This window comes from Myripristis murdjan, chromosome 23 (assembly GCF_902150065.1).
Source record: "Myripristis murdjan chromosome 23, fMyrMur1.1, whole genome shotgun sequence".
NCBI lineage: Eukaryota > Metazoa > Chordata > Actinopteri > Holocentriformes > Holocentridae > Myripristis > Myripristis murdjan.
In genome coordinates this window covers 25,647,400-25,668,201 of record NC_044002.1, presented here as the reverse complement: position 1 = coordinate 25,668,201, position 20,802 = coordinate 25,647,400, and the positions used below count along the sequence as shown (strand labels likewise).

At 40.8% G+C, this 20,802-nt stretch overlaps 2 protein-coding genes across 2 annotated transcripts in view; one reads left to right on the top strand and one right to left on the bottom strand.

The window, feature by feature from the left end:
• Positions 1-297: 297 nt before the first annotated feature.
• phyh (phytanoyl-CoA 2-hydroxylase) lies at positions 298-13,481 on the bottom strand. Its single transcript, XM_030045328.1, has 9 exons — positions 13,374-13,481; positions 11,438-11,493; positions 10,870-10,980; positions 10,016-10,184; positions 8,449-8,530; positions 7,488-7,669; positions 2,738-2,887; positions 1,286-1,420; positions 298-1,156 (listed from the first exon to the last, which is right to left on the bottom strand). Exons 1-9 carry the CDS (start codon positions 13,437-13,439, stop codon positions 1,103-1,105), a joined length of 1,005 nt encoding a protein of 334 aa, XP_029901188.1. The 5' UTR covers positions 13,440-13,481; the 3' UTR covers positions 298-1,102.
• A 1,334-nt stretch (positions 13,482-14,815) lies between these two features.
• Positions 14,816-20,802, top strand: part of cdk17 (cyclin dependent kinase 17) — a 57,096-nt gene continuing 51,109 nt past the window's right edge. The window contains 1 exon segment of the mRNA XM_030045940.1: positions 14,816-15,097. The gene's annotated coding sequence lies outside the window, so the exon portion shown is untranslated.

Here is a 20,802-nt window from a genome sequence, read left to right as displayed (position 1 = left end):
CACACACACACACACACTCTCACACACACACACACACACTCACACACACACACACACACAGGGCTCTGCTGGATCAGGTGTTTTGAGGCCAGGAAACGTCCCGGAGGAATAAAACCCCCGGTGTTAATAAGAGTTTAAAGGAACAGTTCACCCAAAATATATTTAAAAAAAACAAAACAAAAAAAAAACATGTGTGTGTGTGTGTGTGTGTGTGTGTGTGTGTGTGTGTGTGTGTGTGTGTGTGATCTGTAGAGGTCTGGATGAGGATGAGGACGGTTTCGGTTTATTCTGTGGAGCTCAAACTGTCAGAAAATTCCAGAAAAACTCTTTCCAAAAACAACGACACACACACACACACACACACACACACACACACACACACACACACACACACCCGACAGGCCTCGAGGGGGAACGGGGAACTATTTCCTGCCGAAGAACACCAGTGAACCGTATCCATCCGCCTGTAAATCAAACACACAGTGTGACAGACTTCACAGCAGAGGAACGCTGAAATCTTTTGTCGTGTGTTTTGGGTGAAATGTTCCTTTAAAGCTCCAGCTCTGAGGAAAGTGAAGGGAAAAAGAACCGAGTGCTGGAAAATGTCTGCATGTTTAAAATCCTTTAGAAAAATATATTTACTCTGTTAACAGAAAAAATAAGAGTTATTTTATTAATAACTTTGAAAAAAAAAAAAGTTAATTAAAAAATTAAATTAATTAAAATTAAAATGAAAAACCTATAAAGATTCGGCACTCTGGTGATGAACAAAGGTAGGAACATTTTTTAAATTTTTATTGCTACCTTTTCCTTGAACTTTATTTTATTTTTATTTATTTCATTTCTTTTTAATTTTTTTTCACTAATATTTTTTTTCAATTTTTATCTTATATTATGAATTATATTATATTATTTTTTATTATTTTTAACTGTTACGTATGGATTATGTGTATGTATGTATTAATATGCCATCAGATTAAACGCTAACTGGCTAACAAGATAAACAAAAACAACAAAAAAACACTTTGTGCTTCTCCTCCAATCACGTCGCGGGTCTGCCGCCGGCTCGCAGCTGATTGGCTGGAGCGGACGTTTGTTGTTTTCACAGCGTGGTCCTCTCGCCCTGCACCAGGCGGCCGCGCAGAGCCCACACGTCCTGCGGGACAAACACACACATGTAAAGGCTCAGTTCACCCAAACCCAGCCGCCTGTGTGTGTGTGTGTGTGTGTGTGTGTGTGTGTGTGTGTGTGTGCGTGTGTGTGTGTGTGGCGGTGAGGAGCAAACCTGCAGCGTGATGCTGTCGTCCACGTCGTACCTCCTGCTGGCGATCTCCTTCACCTCCTTCTCGATGTTCTCCTGCGTGGTTCCCTTCACGTCGATGTAGAAGCAGTCGGCGCTGGCGTAGTGGCAGGAGATGGCCTACACACACACACACACACACACACACACACACACACACACACACACACACACACAGTTTCCACGTCATATTTTTGTATAATTTTTAAAATTTTTTTTTGCATTTTTGTATAAAATCTTAGTGTGATAGTCTTTCCTCTCCAGGTCAAACTGAAAGGTGCATTCTAACATCATTAAGTTTCTTTAAATATTTTTACTGTAACTACCTGTTCTCACCTGTACATACATACAAGCTACACAACCATGTCTGTTTAAACAGGGTCACTATGACGTGACAATATTTAGTGCTGATAAATAAATCAAGCTTTTATGTTCGCAATACACGTGTCAGGCAACGGCTGCATTTCCACAAGGGGGCAGTAGTGCTGCTTTTGTAAGGAAAATAAAAACAACAAGTTTAAATGTTTGATCCATTTGCTGCAAATCCACGAGGAAACGACCTGAAATCAGGAGATCAGCTGCTGTCCGCCTCATTCTCTTGTAACTTTTACTAATTTTTTTTTTTTGTGGCAGATTTTTCTTGCCAAGTTCCTCACTGCAGTTTTTCCCGTGTTTATGAAAGAAATCAGGTGAATACTCAGGTTTCAGACGGCGTTCACAGGCACTTAAACACAACAAGTCAGGCGTCCCTCCGGGTCTCAAAGGGTTAATGTCCTGCACTTCCTGGGAGCTATAATCTTTTTACGTCCCCTAATCACGTTGCATTTGAATTTACTATTTGTTATGCAGCTTTGAAATACTTTTTTTTTATGATTTAATGTCTTTAATGAACCGGTGCTGCCTTCACTTGCACCTTTAAATTCTGTTAAATACAGTTTGTGGTTGATTTAAGTGAAGCATGTTTGACGCCCCGATGATGCAAGCCAATCAGAAGGAGGGAAAATGGGGTTGATATATATTTAGTTTTTATTATTATTTCCTTGATTAATCATTAAGAAATAATTTTTCAAAATAAAACGAACATAATATCTTTAGCCGCTGTGTCGATGTGATGACTGAAACTGTTTTGTCGCTTTTTTTTAGCTCGTAAAGCGAACGCACCGTCCGCCTGCTGGGTCTCCTGTGATTGGTCCGCTTGCTCTGTGTGAAAGCCTATTGGCCGGGGACGTGTGATGTCATTTCGTAGGCGGTCAAATTTGCGTTTCTCTCATTTCGTGTGTAGTTCAAAGACACTCCGTTTTTTTGTGTGTGTGTATTTTGTGTGTATTTTCAACACATCGTTTTAGTGTCGATCTTTCAGTTTGGTTGCGAAAGCCACGCCAAACCGCGGCCGTGTGTTTATAGGAAGCCAGCGGTGCATTGTGGGTAGTGTAGTACCTTGCGGAAGCCCTGCGTGCGGTTCATGCCGGAGCCGTGGATCAGCAGCGGGTGGAAGAAGACGGTGTCGCCCTTCGCCATCTCCAGGTGCACCCGGGGGTGCTGCGGGTCGTAGTCCCGCACCCCGTGGTACATCTTGTTCACACCACCCTGAGGACGGACACACACACACACACACACACACACACACACACACACACACAAACAAACCAGTACATAAAGCATTCTGTCCTCATTAGTCTTTGATTATTTTTAGTGTTTAAGTATTTAGCGTGCAGGTTTAGTGTTGTTAGTCTTATTTTGAAGGAGCACGTCCTGTCAGAATACATTTTAACAAACATGCTTTCAGTCATACATTTTGCTCCTTGGAACAAAATGTTACACTTTTTCTGATTTCTCTCTGAAATACCACCTTTTGTCCCTTTGTGCACTTACAAATAGTATTTCTTTGTTTTTACTGAAAAAAAAAAAAAAAAAAAGAAACATATTTAATTTCTGATGCCAAGCCTCCGGTCCTGTAAAGCCGTTTTGGTACGTCTGCTCTGATTGGCTGGCCGTACCTGTCCTCCTCTGTGATTTCAGTAAACTTTTAAAATAAAATCTCCAAAAAGGAGGGATGATTTTTTCTGTTTAGGAGCTTTGAAACTGCAGCAAATTCACATTACAGTTTCCAGTGTTAACGTGTGCACACCTCAGAGTGTGTAAAAAAAAAAAAAAAAAAAAATAATAATAATAATAATAATAATAATGATCTTGAACCAGCAGAGCACCTGGAGATTTCTCTGTCAGTCCAGCTTCTTCCTCTTAAAAGCCAGCGAGCTCCCAGATGCCCTTTTGCTTTGTAGACTGTTTGACGTCCTTCAGGCTGATTTAAGTTTTAATTTTCAACAAAAAGCTGCCCTCTTCCAAAAGTTACACACTTTTTTTCTAATTCATAAAAAGCTTTCAGGTCAGTACAAAGGTGAGTGTTTATGAGACTTAATGTCAGGTAGGAACACCGTCTCTAGCTGGAACTGCAATAAATCGACTCATCACACATGTTTTTTAAATAAGTCCAAGGATTTTCTAGGATTTCTCTCCACTGGTTCTTATAAAAACAGCAGATTTAGAGTTTTATAACACAAAATGTTGACAAGAGATAAAAAAAAAAAAACGAATCAACCTCACACTCAACTGGCTTTCCTGTCATTTACGAGAAGTGACCGCCCATATCTCCATGTTCTTTCCAAAGGAGCCCACTTTTCTCAACACAAACATTACACAACCATCCAATATTAAAAAAACAACGACAAAAAAAAACAAAAAGACAAACCCGAGGACAGTCTGCACAAGTCTGGAGCTGCACATGTGGAAAAGACGGGACATAAATTATAATCTCTTTGGGTTTTTTTTTTTGGTGGTTTGGTTGTAAACCACGACCGAACCCAGATGAAGAGCAGCCTGGAGCGCCACCGATGTTCCTGGGTGTCATTCCACGAAGGGAGTGAGGCTAAAGAGCCACGAGGCCGATCTCAGGACTTCTGACTCGTAACCGAGGAATAAATACCAGCAAAGAGCCGCCATCGGCTTCCATGAGCTGCTCTCCGGCTGTTTTAGAGAGATTTGTGGAGCTGAACCTGGCAGCGACGTAGAAACAAGGCTTCAGGGACGCCGAACGTGCCAGTCGGACTATTTCCTGAGGTCCAGTCGACTGAGCCGCCCCCAAAACCCAAACCAGTCCACGGTTCTATGAACAGGATCTCCAGACTGAGCCTCGTAGCGACTCAGACCCACGGCTCGTTCCTGCGTCTCTACGATTTTCCATTCCTAAGATACCGTTTCTGTTTCCGGCCCGTGGGCTACTTCTGACTATTTCCCATGATCCAACTGACTTGGGAACGTGTTCAATCGACCCCGCGCCCCTAAAAACCCTAGATGCCGTGCACAGGCCTTATTTATTCATTATTTATTTATTTGTGTATTTTTAATCTTTGTTATCTGATTAAATTTTAGTATCCGGGTTTTTAAACTTTTTGTATTCTTGTTTTAAAACATTTTTCCCTTCGTCATTTTGTGTTTTAGGAAATTCGAGTGTTTATTGGTGGAGCCTTGATCTATGTAGCACTTTATTACCATGGTTTCTGGTTATTATGTTTGTTTGATGCTATGTTTGGATGTGTACATGTGTTTGGACAACTCACTGCAGGACAAATCTACCTACGGGTACGAATAAAGTAACCTGAACCTGAACCTGAACCTGAACCCTGGAAGCCAACTTTTGGATCAGTGGTACAAAGGAAAAGTGGACCAGCAAACACACGGCTCTCCAATTATAGCAGGAAAGTGGGAAAAGGAAAAGGAAGGTAGGAAGGAACAGCAACTGAAATAGGAACAGGACAAGGGACAGGAACAGGACAAGGAACAGGAAGGTAGGAATAGCAAAAGGAATGGGAATAGGAAGGTAGGAAAGGAAGGAGAGGAAGAACAGGAATGGACGGAGGGAATAGGAAGGTAAAAACAGGAACAGGAATAGAGAGGAGGAAACTGGGACGTAGTCAGGGCCGAGCGGTCATAATCAGCTATAAATGCAGCTCATGCCCGAGCCCTTCAATTAAAATCTTTAAAATGTTGGTCTCCTAGTGTGTCCTTTTATAATAAACCTTATTTCTATCATTTTGGTTGCAAACCGCGGCCTATATACACGTATCTATCTCAGTTTGTTAGTGAAATGCTGGAATGCGCTCTGATACCCAGTATTTACAGTAGTTTTGTAGCCGGTGTTTCTGTACGTGGAAAATAAGCTGTCTGCCAATCAGCTTTTCAGAAGACGCATGAGCAACCCGAGCAGCTACGCAGCAGCTCGCTTGAAATGTTCAGCGGCAACAGCAAGTCATTCACTTGACAGCTAGCTACCGTTAACGTCGCTAGCTGGCTAGCTAGTACGGGAACGTTAACGTTAGTTTGTTCTTTCATCTGCATCGTGCCAATCAAAATGGGCGAAAACACAACTTCAGTTGAGTAACCTGGCATGTTTTATCGATTTAGGCTGCTGCAGGTGTTCTGAAAAAGAGGTGTTCTCTGACGTTTATCACTTTGGTGCCTGATGGGCAGCTGGGCATGTGTGTGTGTCATTTCATTGACCATGTAGGCAGCTGGTGACAGTGCTGTGTGTTTGCATCACCCCGTGGCATGTCCCAATAGAGTGGTGAAGTCCCGCCCCTTCCGGTGGGCCCCCATGGGACCTTTCGGAGTGAAAAAAATGAATGGTGTTCAATGGACAGAAAATAATTATTTTCTGGTCCCCCCGTCGTTATGCCATGGATTACACAAATGTTGTTTATAGGCTTAAATAACACATTTTCATGTCAAGAGTTTGACCGTTTATTGCGCCATTGTTCAGTTAAATGCTGCTGAGAAAGCACAATTAGAAAGACTACATGCTGTGTCGCGTATGTGACGTCACGTCATCGCCGTTTCCCTCCATCCAGATTCAAGTCAAGATGCCGGTGTGTTTTGTTCCCGATTGTCCGCGTCTCCGAGGGCTGACAGGGCGGGAGGGCGGGCGAGCGGACCCCGCCGCCGGGCGGAAAAACTCAGAACCTCAAAAACTCAGAACCTCAAAAACTCAGAACCTCAAAAACTCAGCGCGGAGCAGAGAAATGGCCATGTCTGTTGTAGGCTTCCAGTGCGGGTGGTGACGTATATCATTCACACCGAGAGCAGTGAAGAGTTGTAGTTCACAAAGCGGGCTCACACAAAACCTAACATTATTAATATTCTTCGCGCTAAATTGTAGTCTTCTTTGCGTGAAAAATTATCTTTAAATATCACAAACAACATATGTGAAATCCATGGCACAATTCAAACGGGACCAGAAAATAATGTTTATCTACCCATTGGATCACATTCATAATTTTGTGCTTTTGAGGACCCATGTACCGGAAGTGGGTGGGCGGGACTTCACCACTCTATAGTTCCCATCTCATGGTGAATTCCAACATGTTGTTGGTAACACTGTGAGCATGTTCATGTGTCATTTGCTTGACTCTGTAACTCTGTAACTCTTCTAATAATTTCTGCTTTCATTTACACTGTAAATTCCAACACGTTGTTGGTAACATTGGGGCAAAATGCGCACACGCGTCTATCAAAATCGAGTTGTCGAGTTGATATAGTATAGTTAAAACCATATTATGCGTTTTTATTAATAAATAAATGCCCAAAAATTTTCGAGCTCGCGCATGATACTGGGATCATAGCATGACTACACAAAAACGTCACCGCTCGCCACTGAACGTAGGAATAAGTGTAGAAAAGTGGAAATAGTAGTCGATATGACATGCAGTTCCTATCTATATATCTGTATATCCACATACATCCATATGTATGTATATGTATGGATGTATGGATGTATGTGGATATATAGATATATAGATATGAACTGCATGTCACAGTGGGGCTCTTTTTAAATGGTTGTCTATGTTATGTCCTCGGGGTTTTTTTTTTTTTATGTTTATTGAATGGGCTCCATGTGTTGTCTTGCACTGCAAGTGATTGAGGAGAAACGACATTTCAGGCTCCTGATGTATGTAGGTACATGGGGAAAATGACAATAAAAGTGATTCTGATTCTGATTCTGATATAGGAAGAGGAAAGTAGGACAGGAAGAGGAATAGGACGATTCCATGTTGAGTGTTGCTGCAGAACGTATGAAGTCAGGTAATGAAGAATGAAGAATGAAGTCAGGTAAAATGTGTGTGTGTGTGTGTACCTCCCAGGTGGGGTAGTCGTGCTCCTTCAGCGTGCCGGTGTGTGTTCCCGGCAGCACCACCAGGCAGCCGTTCTGCCGGCTGATGGCCTCCATGGCGGTCCAGGCGCAGACGATGCGGTCGGCCGGCCGGAACGGGAAGTAATGCAGATCCTGATGCATCGGGTGACGGGACGTTTTCTTACCTGAGGGGCGAGCGGAGGCAGGCGTCAGGCGAGAGGACACAAGAACGGTGTCGACATCGAAGGCAAAATAAAAAGATGAGAGACTCTCGACGGGTTTCCATCCAAATTCATCGCAAATTTTAACCAAATTTTCAGAAAATCAGCAAAACAAAACAAGAATTTATTTGCGTTTCCATCCACTTCTGTTATGTGAATATTTGGAGTTGGAGTTCATCGAGGTGAGTGCTAGGTGGCGCTGATTCTCCAGCCAGGTGACATTATACCACTGCAGAAGAAGAAGGTGCAGCGTGACGACGTCTTACAGGCGCGTCGGTCAAAAATCAAAACTCTGTTGTTTGCATTAATATTGTTTTCTTTAAATAGTTCAAGAAAAGTTCAAGTCTCTTCTTCGCTCCAAACAAACCAGCTGTCGTTATGAATGTCACCGTTTATTGGCTAAACCTGTTTCCATGGCAACTTATTCACATTTTCCTTTATCCATACACCAACTTTCTCACCTCCTTCCAAGTGTAAAAACATTTTTTTGCAATATTTGGAGATTTTTTCAAATTTTCAGCGTTTCCATTCGGGTTTTTAATGCACAAATTTGAAAACGTGCACAAAAACAGGTGGATGGAAACCCGACGACTGTCAAAAAAAAAAAAAAAAAAAGGAGCTTGAGAACACAGGAGAGGGAAGACGAGGACACAGTGATACCTGAGATTAAAAAAACAACAACAAAAAAACAAACCAAACCAAAAGGAGAGAACATGGATGTGAGCCTGGCCGTTTCCACGCACCGGCGTCAGGAGGCTTGTTGATCAGCATGGTGTGCATGGCCATGATGTTGGGCCCCGTGATACACTCCACGTACTCCAGGATCTGACGGCGAGGAAACACAAAGAGATCTCAGCGCCGCGACGAAACACACACACACTTTATATTTTTCTGTCACGACGGACCAGGAAAAGAAAATACAAATCACTGATTCTTGGGAATTTGGATAAAACAGGTTTTAATTTTGAAAAAAAAAAAGTGTGTTAAATTACAAAATCTGAAGGTATATCATTATAGGCCAAGGTCTTGGCTGTTCAGCAATGTACTGGTGCAACCTCCTCATTTTGCATTTTTTTCATAAAACAGGTTTTTCCAGTTATTAGGCTACTTTGTTTTTGTCAACACCGTCACCGTAATGTTTTTTTTTTAATCTGAAAAACATGTTTTTGTATTAAAGAGACTATTACTTTAATAATTCAACAGCACCAAAGAAACATATTGTAAGCATATTCATTTAAAACCAATATAACTGCCTCTGACGGTGGTGACACTAATCTGACGGTGGCCTCATTAAAACATACATTTCCAAAATTTATACCACTCAAGTCAATGGCTTCTTGCTTAACAACTTTTTTTAACTATTTGGTACAAAAAATAAGAATCCTGAGCTCTGTTATAAGCATTTTTCAGACTTCAGTCATCACCGTCACACAGAAAACCTGACGGTGGTGACGTCTGACGGTGGAGACAAAAACCTGCTCTTTCACATGATCAGCATGAGTTGTTCACATTAGCCAGCTTGTTTCCCCCCTGTTGCTACCTGCATCAGACCTCTTCTTAAAAAGTATACATTTATTCCATCATCTAATTTAATATTTTTTATACAGAAGTGACGGTGTTGACAATTTATGGTTGTGACAGTAGCAGTGTCCAAAAATATGAAGAGATTTAAGAGAAAATAGCAAACTTCCAGGAGCCTGAGCGGTCTTGAAGCATGCAGTAGAGCTGAAGGTTTGAAAAGGGCTCCTCAGGAATGTAATTGACCTTGTAGTTTTTTTATTATTATTTTTTAAATAAATATCTGACGGTGGTGACAAATATCTGGGACACATTTTGAGCAACCACAAAATAATAGTAAATATTGTTCAAAACCCATCGTTTGTAGTTTTTAATACATATTATGATGTACTCTTTCATGTGGTAAAGATATTATTCAATGAAATTATTACTTTTTGTTGTTTTAATCAAGTTGAAATGATTATCTCCTATCCGAGGACAACTGGTTTTGTAGGGCATGGGCCAACATATAATCATTAAATTAATACAAATTAAAAATAAACCTATGAAAAACCTTACAAATGTGCAAAGGACCCCCTGATTATGCCTTTGATTCTTTTTATTCATTAAAATGTTGTAAATTTCCAACAGAAATAGCATTTTTCTTAGTGGGACATGATTTATCCAAATTCTCAAGAATCAGTGAAATATTCCAGGTCGTGGTTATCAGCGTAGGGTCGAATCGAGATCCACTGGACTCTGGATCTACAAAGGGACCATAATGTGTGTGTGTGTGTGTGTGTGTGTGTGGACCTGTGGTAAGGCGCAGTAGCGGAACAGTTCGGGATCTTCCTGGAAGTCCTGCAGTTTGGAGACGGCCTTCTGATCGGCCACGAACTCCGACTTGGCGATGGCGACGTCTCTCATGACCACGAGGCCGGGAATCTTCACTTCCTGTTTGCAGATCCGCTCAAACGCACTCCTGGTGACACACACACACACACACACACACACACGCACACACACAGATAAGGCTCAGATCTCAGGGTTTCTGCAGGTGAAATTAAAGACAGTCTGAAGACGTGTTCATGTGTCAGTGTGATTAACTTTTTAATTAAATTGAATTATGATGTGAATTTTTTTGACTTCCTTCTCTTATTTAAAAACTGTATGAACATGAAGTCAGTCTGATATCCACACTGAGTTACTTTTTCATGTTTTATGGTGTTTTTTTTTTTTCTTATCTCTTATGGTATTCCATTTTAAATTAAATAATTGAATTCATATGGTTAGGGTTAGGGGTAATCATTCTCATAACCATTATTTTTATTGAAGTAGCACTTTATTGATATGGCAAAACAAAGTTACAAAGTGCTTCCTGATCAGCTGAGAAAAAAACAGGACAAATCAATAAATCACAGAGATAAAAGAAGAAAACAACAACAACAACAACAAGGTGATTATTAATAATAAATAAGAGATAAAATAAATAGACCCAAAATAACCTGGAATTAAAACAGACTGCGGCACACGAGTGAAAAAGACTAAAATGACGAAAAGTCACACGTAAAAATCCTCATGGTGGAAGCTGATTTTCAGAAATTTGTTTTTTTTGTTGTTTTTTTATTTGTTTTTTGGTGCCGTCGATCGCCCGCGGCCTCTCTCACCTGAAGCGCTCGATGTCGGCGTCAGAAACCAGATTCTTGACAACGATGAAGCCGTTCTCCTCGTAGAAGAGCCGCTGCTCTGGAGTCAGCAGCTCGTTGTCAAGAGTGTATCTAAACAACAGCGATTACATCATCAACAGCAACAACAACAACAACAACAACAGTCACACCAATGACAACAACAAAAAAATGAACATAAACTACATCACCAACAATATCAACAATAACAATAAAAATAACCAAAATAACAACAATCATATCAACAACAATAACAATAACATCAACATCAATATCAACAACAACAACAATAATGTCAACAACATCAATGACATCAGAAACAAAACATAAACAGCAAAACATCAACAACAACAACAAAAATAATGACAATAACATCAACAACAACAAAAATAACAACAATAACATTATCGGCAACAACAACGACAACATCAACAATTAAGACGTCAACAACAGCAACATCAACAACAAAAATATCAACAATGTCAACAATAAACTCCACATCAACAACAACAAAACAACAACGGCGGTTCGGAGTGGGCGCGGCTGTTACCTGAAAGTCTGCGGCGGCGAGGAGCTGACGGCCAGAGCAGACACAGGTGAGGCATGCTGGGTAAAAAAACAGTCAAGGAGGGAAACAAACCAGGTGGTAAACTCCGCCCCCAGACGACGTCAGAGAACCAGGAGACGATTTATCAGAGTTTTTATTAAAGGAAGTCAAATTAGACCAACGTGTATGATGTGCTCCTTAGAAACCTCCTACAGACGACCTGAGGGGAAAGTCACTGATTACATTTACTCATAACGCGGTAATTAAGTAGCTTTTCGTGTACTTGTACTTTTTGAGTATTTTTTAAAAGTGAGTAATTTTACTTTTTCTCAAGTGCATCTAAGTCACATCCTCAGAAACTAGACGCCTTTCACAGTAAACGGTCACTTAGCAAAGATTACAGGAGTAATCTGGCTTTGGTTTGTTGTTTTTTTTTTTTTGTGACACAAATTTACTCATTTCCAGTTCAAAGACTCGAATTTGTACCTCGTACTCTCGTTCTTTGGGAATTTCACTGATAAAGATTGCATCAAGCAAAGATAACGTTTCCATAAAAGGAGCTCAGAAACTTTTTTTCTGCCAGGACATTTGAAATGAGACACTTTGGACTTTTACTGCAGGACATTTTTACTGCACTACTTCTACTTCTACTGCAGTCACATACCAGCAGAGGAACAGTACTTCTACTTCTACTGCAGTCACATACCAGCAGAGGAACAGTACTTCTACTTCTACTGCAGTCACATACCAGCAGAGGAACAGTACTTCTATTTAAGTAGTACTTTTTAGTGCTTTTTCCACCACTGATAGATTACACACATTTACATTGACATCACAGTGCTCTGGTTCTCATGTGTGTGTGTGTGTGTGTGTGTGTGCAGACTGTGTTGGCTCAAGGTCCACAGTGTTTCAGTCCCAGGCTGTCTCACACAGGCTGCTACAGGTGATAACCAGACCTGAGCAGTCACAAGCTGCTGTTACATAAAATCAGAAAGTATTAACAGAAACTTGTAACATGTACTTTGGAGCCATCTGCCTCATAAACAGCCACAAGTATACTACTACTTCTACTACTAGTACTATTACTACTACTACTACTACTACTACTACTACTACCACTACCACTAATAATAATAATAATAATAATTAAAATCATGAGAAAACATGATTATTACTGTTTTAAGTCACAACAGATCACAGTGATCTCTACTTTCACACATTCTGCAAACAAAACTCAATCTCAAGGTCAAGTAATGACCAGGTAATATTCCAAGATTACTAACAGCCCAACTATAAACTAATTATTAGGCTGCAAGATCTGGAAAGCAAACCAAGGCTGCTGGCTGACACAGTAAAACGTAATCTGAATACTCGGTAGATAATGGATTACAGGGATGCGACCCGGTAACCCCGCTGGTGCCCTCGCATGGAAATGAACACGACCACTCCCTGTATTAATGAACTTAATTAGTACATGACTACTTGGCACATGATAATAAAGATTATATTATCATTATCATCAACTCTTGATCGCATCGTTAGTTTAAAGTCATGCTTTAAGGTATTAACACAGCTTCCATTCATGTACCGTTATTGTAAATGATGCCTATGGAAATATTCAGATCAGGGATTTCTGCTCAAAGCGACTCAAACTGCGGAGCCGATGAACGCCGAAAGCCGATTCGCTGGCAAAACTTCCATAAAACAACAATTAAAACCACCAACAACAACTTTTAATCTCCATTTAACCTCTGGCGTTTTTCAGGCCTGTTCCCCACCGCAGACCCCGGCACTGCCTTGGAGCGTGGCCGAGCCTCCGCGCACCAGGTCCCGCTACATCTGACGGCGCTGCCCGCTGATGGCCGGAGTATGAAGACAAACACGATGATACCTGCAATAAAAATGATAATAACATTTATCCACCGCGAGGAAAGGATACGAGAAGAGCAGGTGATCGATCAAGGTGATTGATCAGCAGCTGGAGTCTGTTTGCAGCGCGAGACATCTTTCCCGTTGTCCTGAATGACAAGTCAGGTCAGACTGAGCAACACACACTGAAGTGGGTGAGAGGGGAAGGCGCGCGCACACGCACACACGCACGCACGCACACACGGGCGCGCGACATGCATATTGATCTGCGTGAACTGCAGTGTCCTACTAAATGAAAGAGAGACAGGTCACTTTACTTTCTGCATGAGCCACTGCCCTACTTTCATGTCTGTCCATCTATCTATCTATCTATCTATCTATCTATCTATCTATCTATCTATCTATCTATCTATAACAAGTTATAAAGGGTACTACACACATCTAATTTCATTTTTTCTTTTTTCATTTCATTTCAAGACTGAGGGTCCAGATTAAAAAACAGGCCAGTACATAGAATAAAACTGTAAACAAAGCCATAAAGTTGGTTAAAGGTCAGCTCAGAGTTTATAATTGTGTGATTATTAAATTGTTATGACTATTAAAGCTATAGTAAGATACAGTTTTTTCGGTTTTCCTGAACGGCAGAACTATATTAAACTTTATTTGAACATTTTCAATAATCTGCTGAGATTTCGAGCTTCTTCTTGTAATTTATTTAAGGCTGCAGTACAGCTGTAATCCAGCAGGAGGAGCCAAACAACCATTAATTTATTCCAACGGTTGGCTGGAGGCGTTTATTTCAGACCGGAAACGAGGAGATTTTACCTTCAAAATAAAACAAAATAAAAACGCTATTTCTATTATTATTATTATTATTATTATTACTACTATTATTATTTAATATTTGTTTTTATTTTGCCTATCTACATGATTATTTTGATTATCATACGATTAATTTTGTCATTATTTATTATTGTATTTAATATTATTGCTGTATCGCTTAACATTCATTAAGAATTATATTTTCAATTTAGAATTTATTTCATTTTATAATTTTATTGTATTGCTTAAGTTATTACATAATTTAATTAATATTAATTTCTTATATAATTTAATGTATAAGTTATCAAATTGTATTATATATTTTTTATTTTATTTATATAGTTAGTATTATGTTTTATTTTATTTATATATTTTATTATTTTATTTATATGTATTTGTTTTTTATATTTATTTTATTATTTATTGTCTTTATTTTCTTTCTTTCTTTCTTTTATTTTATTTTATTCAATATTTCGTCTGTATTTTTGATCAGATCAGTGGGCACATTTCTGCCGTCAGAGCTTTTACTTTGAAATTTATAGCAGGAAAGATTTCGGGTGCGTCGACAAAGCGGCTTTTACTATGAAAGTGGTAATCGGAAATCCCAGTCGACGAGACTTTTATTTCCAAGGTCAGAGCCGGAAGTCGTGTGTCGGCTGCGTCGGCGCGGCTTGACGCTGCGGGCTCGCTCCCCTCCCGTGTCCGCGCTCGACGGCAGAGCTCGCCCAGCCTCCGCCAGCTCGCTCCCCGCCGGACTAACCGCCGCTCCCGGGGGTTTTGTGTCCGGCCCTTCGCCTTTAGCCGTCATTTTTTGGGTGTTTTCAGGATATTCTTCTCCGTGGAAAGCGTCTGGAGAGCCAGCCGAGCAGACGGAGCGGTGTTTCTCGCTAAAGTGGGCGGATAAAGCAGGGGAGGCATCCGGCCTGGCAGCTCCGGAAAGTCGCCTAGAAACGACGGATTCATCATTTTCAGGTAAATTTCTGTGTCCGATAATGGACGCCGTGACCTCTTCACTGTGTCCGGCGGCCACGGACGAGGCCAGTCCGTGTCGCCGCTCGGTAAACGCTGCTGTGAGATGACAACAGAGAGGAAACCAGATGCTGTGTGTCATATTTAATGTTGTTTTACAGCAGCCTTCCGTTTTTCCTCTTTAAACCATGACTGCTCTGCCTTTGTGCCTCGCTCTTATCGGGAAAATGGGCTTTATCGTTGTGGTGTTTGGGCTGAAAATGACGCTGGTTTGTTGACAAAACGTGGGCAGTGCGTCCTGTGTTACCTGGAGGAAAAACAGCCGTGCTTCACTGCTCGAACTGCTGCTTGTCTATGGTTTTACCACCACTTAATCACAAGTACCTAAAATTCCCACATGGTTAGGATTACCACATAGGATTACCACAGCATATCACAGCATATCACAGCAATATGTCATGTCACTCACTAAATATTTGTGTAATTTTAATTTTTAATATTTAATTCCAGTTTAAATAGGCAAGCATTTTCTATTTTTGCTTTATTTTGGCAATCCATATTATAGAAATGAGTAGTGTAAATAATAATAATAAATAATTTTACTTCTCACTTCTATTTGATCATAAATAGTAAATTGTCTTTTTTATTTTTAATACATAATACAATTTTTATATGTGTATACGGCTAAAATATATAGTGTTTCTATGAATATTTATTTTATTTATTTTTGTAATTTTTTTCTGTATTTTGTTAACCAATATTAGAGAGATGGTTGGAATTGATTCTTCATATTTATATATATATATATATTTTTTTTTTTTTTCTCCTAATATTATTTTGTTACCGTATAGTATCATAGTTATATATCATGTCACTCACTAAATATTTTTGTAAATTTAATTTTTAATATTAAGTTAAATAAGTTTATTAGGCTAGCATTTGCTACCTTTGCTTTATTTTTGCAGTCAATATTATAGTTGAGGTTAGTGTAAATTATTTCTTAATATTTAAAAAAAATTGTTTGATATTACTAAATAATATCTGATTTTGCATCATAAATTTGCAAAATAAATTTTTTTATTTTTTTAAATAATTCAATTGTGTAAAATATATAGTTTATGTATATAGTAATATGTATGTTATTTTATTTTAATTTTTAAAATTTTTACTATATTTTGTTTAACAATATTAGAGAGATGGTTAGTGGGAACTGATTCTTCATATTTTAAAAAAAACAAAGTGATATTAATGATATTATTTATGAAACAGCTTTTCGCTTTACTACTGAAAACTCCAGAAAACCATAAAAAACCTCAGTGAATTTATTTAGAAGGACATACGAATAATAGTCAAACTTAAGATCCATATAGGACTCCTATTGGGATGTTAATTAGTGTAGCCCACAGTCAGGACTGTATGCTCTCCCTGTTCATCTAAATCTACACACACACACACACACACACACACACACACACACACCGTCCTGATGAGCAGTGATGCTGGTGTGTAAACTACAAACATCCACCCAGACACCAAGGAAACACCAGGGAATATTATCACAACAGGATTTATGTTTCGTGTCCCCCTGCAGCTTCAGATGCATTAAATAGTGAACGTGTGTCTGAAACAACTCCAGTTAAAATAATGTGGAAACACTGGAAACAGGCTCTTTCAGATGATTTCCACAGACTTCTGCAATTGTTCTGTAAAAAGTCTGTAAAGAAGGTTTGGACTCACTTCCCAACACACTTTGGTTTAATTTTAATACTTTATTCACAAACTGATTGATCGATTGATTGATCTAAAAAAAGAATTGATTAGAAAAGCAATCATCAGTGGCAGCTCCAGTGAAGCCGTTTTGGACTCGTGGTGCGTTCAGGTTCCTCTGTCAGATCCTGTCTGGCTGACCTGGATCCCATATCACTCTGTGTGTGTGTGTGTGTGTGTGTGTGTGTGCTTGCAGCTCCACTGACCCACATTGTGATCCAGGCTGTTGGTTGTTAGGGTGATACACACACACACACATTGACACACATACACACACACACACTCACACACACACACACGCACACAGAGCATGTCTCCTGGCAGTATCACTAGAATGTGTATCGATCGCTTTCTGCACTGGGACACATGAAGCAGCAACACACACACTCGCACGCGCACACACACACACACACGCACGCTCACACTCTGGGGAGCGATCGGCGCGTCTGCAGTCGTGTGTTTTATTGAAGGGTTTTGCAGCTGTGCTGAATGCTAAACCTTCTCCGCCAGAGGGAATTTTCTAGATGTTTTACTTTTTATTGATATTCTCTAAACTGGGAGCCTCTGAATTCCTGCCGTTTTTGAGCTGAGCCTATTCGCCATGAAATCAGTGAAATTTAATGGCATTTGCAGCTGCTGAAGATGTCTTAGGTGATATTATCTAAACCAAAGGCCTTAAATGCTCTTGAATACAGTTAAATAAACCACACTTAGGCTCAAATTTAGTTTTACTGGTCTGTAAAATGCTGCGGTTACTCTACGAGCTCTGTTCCTGCAGAGAAATGGCGTGTGATTAGTCTAAATCTGCTTTTGTTTTCACCTTTCTCACCTGGAAATTGGTCTTAATTAATTGCATATTAATATTGCACAGCTCCAGGTCAAAACATGCACTTGCTCCTGTGTGCTGCGTTCACTGTCGCGTTCAGGTCGGTTTATTTTCCCGCTTCAGCTTGGGTTAGGGTTAGGGTTAGGGTTGTGTTCATATCCAGCTGTTTTCTTCCTGACGCTGTCAACTGGTCTGAACACCACAGAGGAAGAGACAGACAGAGAAAGTCACAGGAAGTGGAGTCAGGTTTGTTTTGAGCGGCTTGTCTCTTTACATCAGGAGGCAGAAACAAACTGGAGGGAGGGAAAGTTGGTCAGGACGGTCTGTGGTGGAAAGTTAATTAATAAACTGTCCTAAAGTGCCAAAACGACACAACTTACTGATACTAAACAGCACCTGCAGTGTAATTAGTATGATGGAAAGTCAGCACACTGCCCAGTTTTCTACCAACTGGAGACAATACCAAAAAAAAAAAAAAAACCAAAAAGTGCAAAAATGTCAATAAAATACCAAAAAACAAACAAAAAAAACCCAAAAAAAACAAACAAACAAAAAAACAAATACCAATATAATACAAAAAATACCAATACCAAAAAGGGCAAAAAACCCTACAATAAAATACCAAAAAAATACCCCAAATACCAATAAAATACAAAAAAAATACCATATCAGAAAAGTGCAAAACCCACAAAATACCCATAAAAAATACCAATACCAAAACGTGCAACCCCATTCAAAAAAAATCTCAATAAAATAACAACAGCATCTGTCTCAACAGATATTTCAGCTTATTTTTGAACTGCTCATTTGAATGTATTTTCATATTTTTACACTGCAGGCTGAAAACTCAGAGGTTCGAATGACACAGCTTGTAATACACACACACACACACACACACACACACACACAGAGCTTATCGTGGATATAAACCTAATCTATGAAGTGTAAACTCTAAGTCCTCTTAACTGTAATATAAAAGATAACATTTAATCTGTAATTTATGAATTATGGTATCTAATATACAAAGTAGACATTATCAGATCTAATATGGAGGCACAGTATAGTCATTGTGGACGTATTATCCTCTGATAAAATGAGAAAATCAAATTATTGTTGTAGTTGTGATAACAGAAGTCCATCAGATAGTTGTTGTTGTGTTTGTCTGCGTTCTGATTGGCCGTCAGTAGACATGGTTAAAGAAGTCAGTGCATCATGTTTCCTGTGACGAGGTTTAAGCTCCAGCTGCCCGTCAGCGCTTTGGCACAGAAAAACACAAAGACTTGACCAAGAATGTCAGTAAATAATGACTTTTCTTCTTGTGTCGACTGCAGTTTGACCACAAAAACGGCACCGACAGCGGGAAAATACAGCGGTCTGTGTGAAACATCAGCCTTTACTTCACTTATTGGCAAATATCAGTCACAACAAACAAATCGTTATTGATCATTCGCCCTGAAATTCAATATCAGTGCGTGTCTGAAATGTAATTAATACAGCGTTCACTTTAAAATGTAATGCATACATGGACAGAAGTGTTGGTCCACCTGCAGGAGCTTCTCTGAGCTCCATCCTGAACCCAGAGGCATTAATGTGGAGTTGATTGATTGATTGATTGATTGAGGTTTATTTGATGGAGTTGGTCCTTTGCAGCAGAACAGCTTCCACTCCTCTGGGAGGCTTTCTGCCAGATGTTGGAGTGTGTCTGTGGGAGTTTGTGCCAGATGTTGGAGTGTCTGTGGGAGTTTGTGCCAGATGTTGGAGTGTCTGTGGGAGTTTGTGCCAGATGTTGGAGTGTCTGTGGGAGTTTGTGCCAGATGTTGGAGTGTGTCTGTGGGAGTTTGTGCCAGATGTTGGAGTGTCTGTGGGAGTTTGTGCCAGATGTTGGAGTGTCTGTGGGAGTTTGTGCCAGATGTTGGAGTGTCTGTGGGAGTTTGTGCCAGATGTTGGAGTGTCTGTGGGAGTTTCTGCCAGATGTTGGAGTGTCTGTGGGAGTTTCTGCCAGATGTTGGAGTGTCTGTGGGAGTTTCTGCCAGATGTTGGAGTGTCTGTGGGAGTTTTGAGCCTTTGTGAGCTCAGACTCTGATGTTGGACCAGAGGGCCCGGCTCCCAGTCTGCGTTCTAGTTGATCCAAAGGTGTTGGATGGGGTTGAGGTCGGGGCTCTGTGCGGGCCGCTCAACTTCTTCCACCCCAAACTCAGCCGGCCACGCCTTTATGGAGCTGCTCTGTGCACTGGGGCTCAGTCATGCTGGGACAGGAAAGGGCCTTCCTTCCCCAAACTGGTCCCACAGAGCTGGAAGCAGAGAATTGTCCAAAATGTGTCGGTGAGCTGAAGCGTTCAGATTTCCCTTCAGTGGAGCTGAGGGGCCGAGGCCGAGCCCAGAAACACCAGCCCACAGCGTGACCCCTCCTCCAGCAAACTGCACAGTCGGCACAATGCGCTCAGGCAGGGAACGTTCTCCTGGAGGCGGGGAACGTTCTCCCGGAGGCGGGGGACGTTCTCCCGGAGGCGGGGGACGTTCTCCCGGAGGCGGGGGACGTTCTCCCGGAGGTGGGGGACGTTCTCCTGGCGTTCCCCAAACCCAGACTGGTCCCTCAGAGTGGCAGTGAGACTGAGTCAAACACCTGAAGTCACTGATGAAGAGCTGTGGCCCAACACTTCTGTCCACATGGTGTTTAAACTGTCATCATGCCTCAGCACACACACACACACACACACACACACACACACACACACACACACACACACACTCAGAGTGAAGTACAGCAGTGTGTACTGTAACAGATACTGCAGTATTATGCTGAGTAAGCACTACAGTGATGTAAACCTAATAATGGAAACACAACAAAGTTTCAGCAGATCCACGCAGGTTTGGTGTGTGTGTGTGTGTGTGTGTGTGTGTGTGTGTGTGTGTGTGTGCGCCGCAGACAGCCATATCCCACAATGCTTTGCAGCGCCAGACCCGTCAGCCTCCAAAATGGTGTTGCTATCGGCAACCAGCAGCTCGCTCGCTCGCTCGCTCCCCTCCTCCTCTCTCTCTCCCTCTGCTTTATGTAACTCTCACTTGTGAAATGTTTCATTGATCAGAAGTGTGTGTGTGTGTGTGTGTGTGTGTG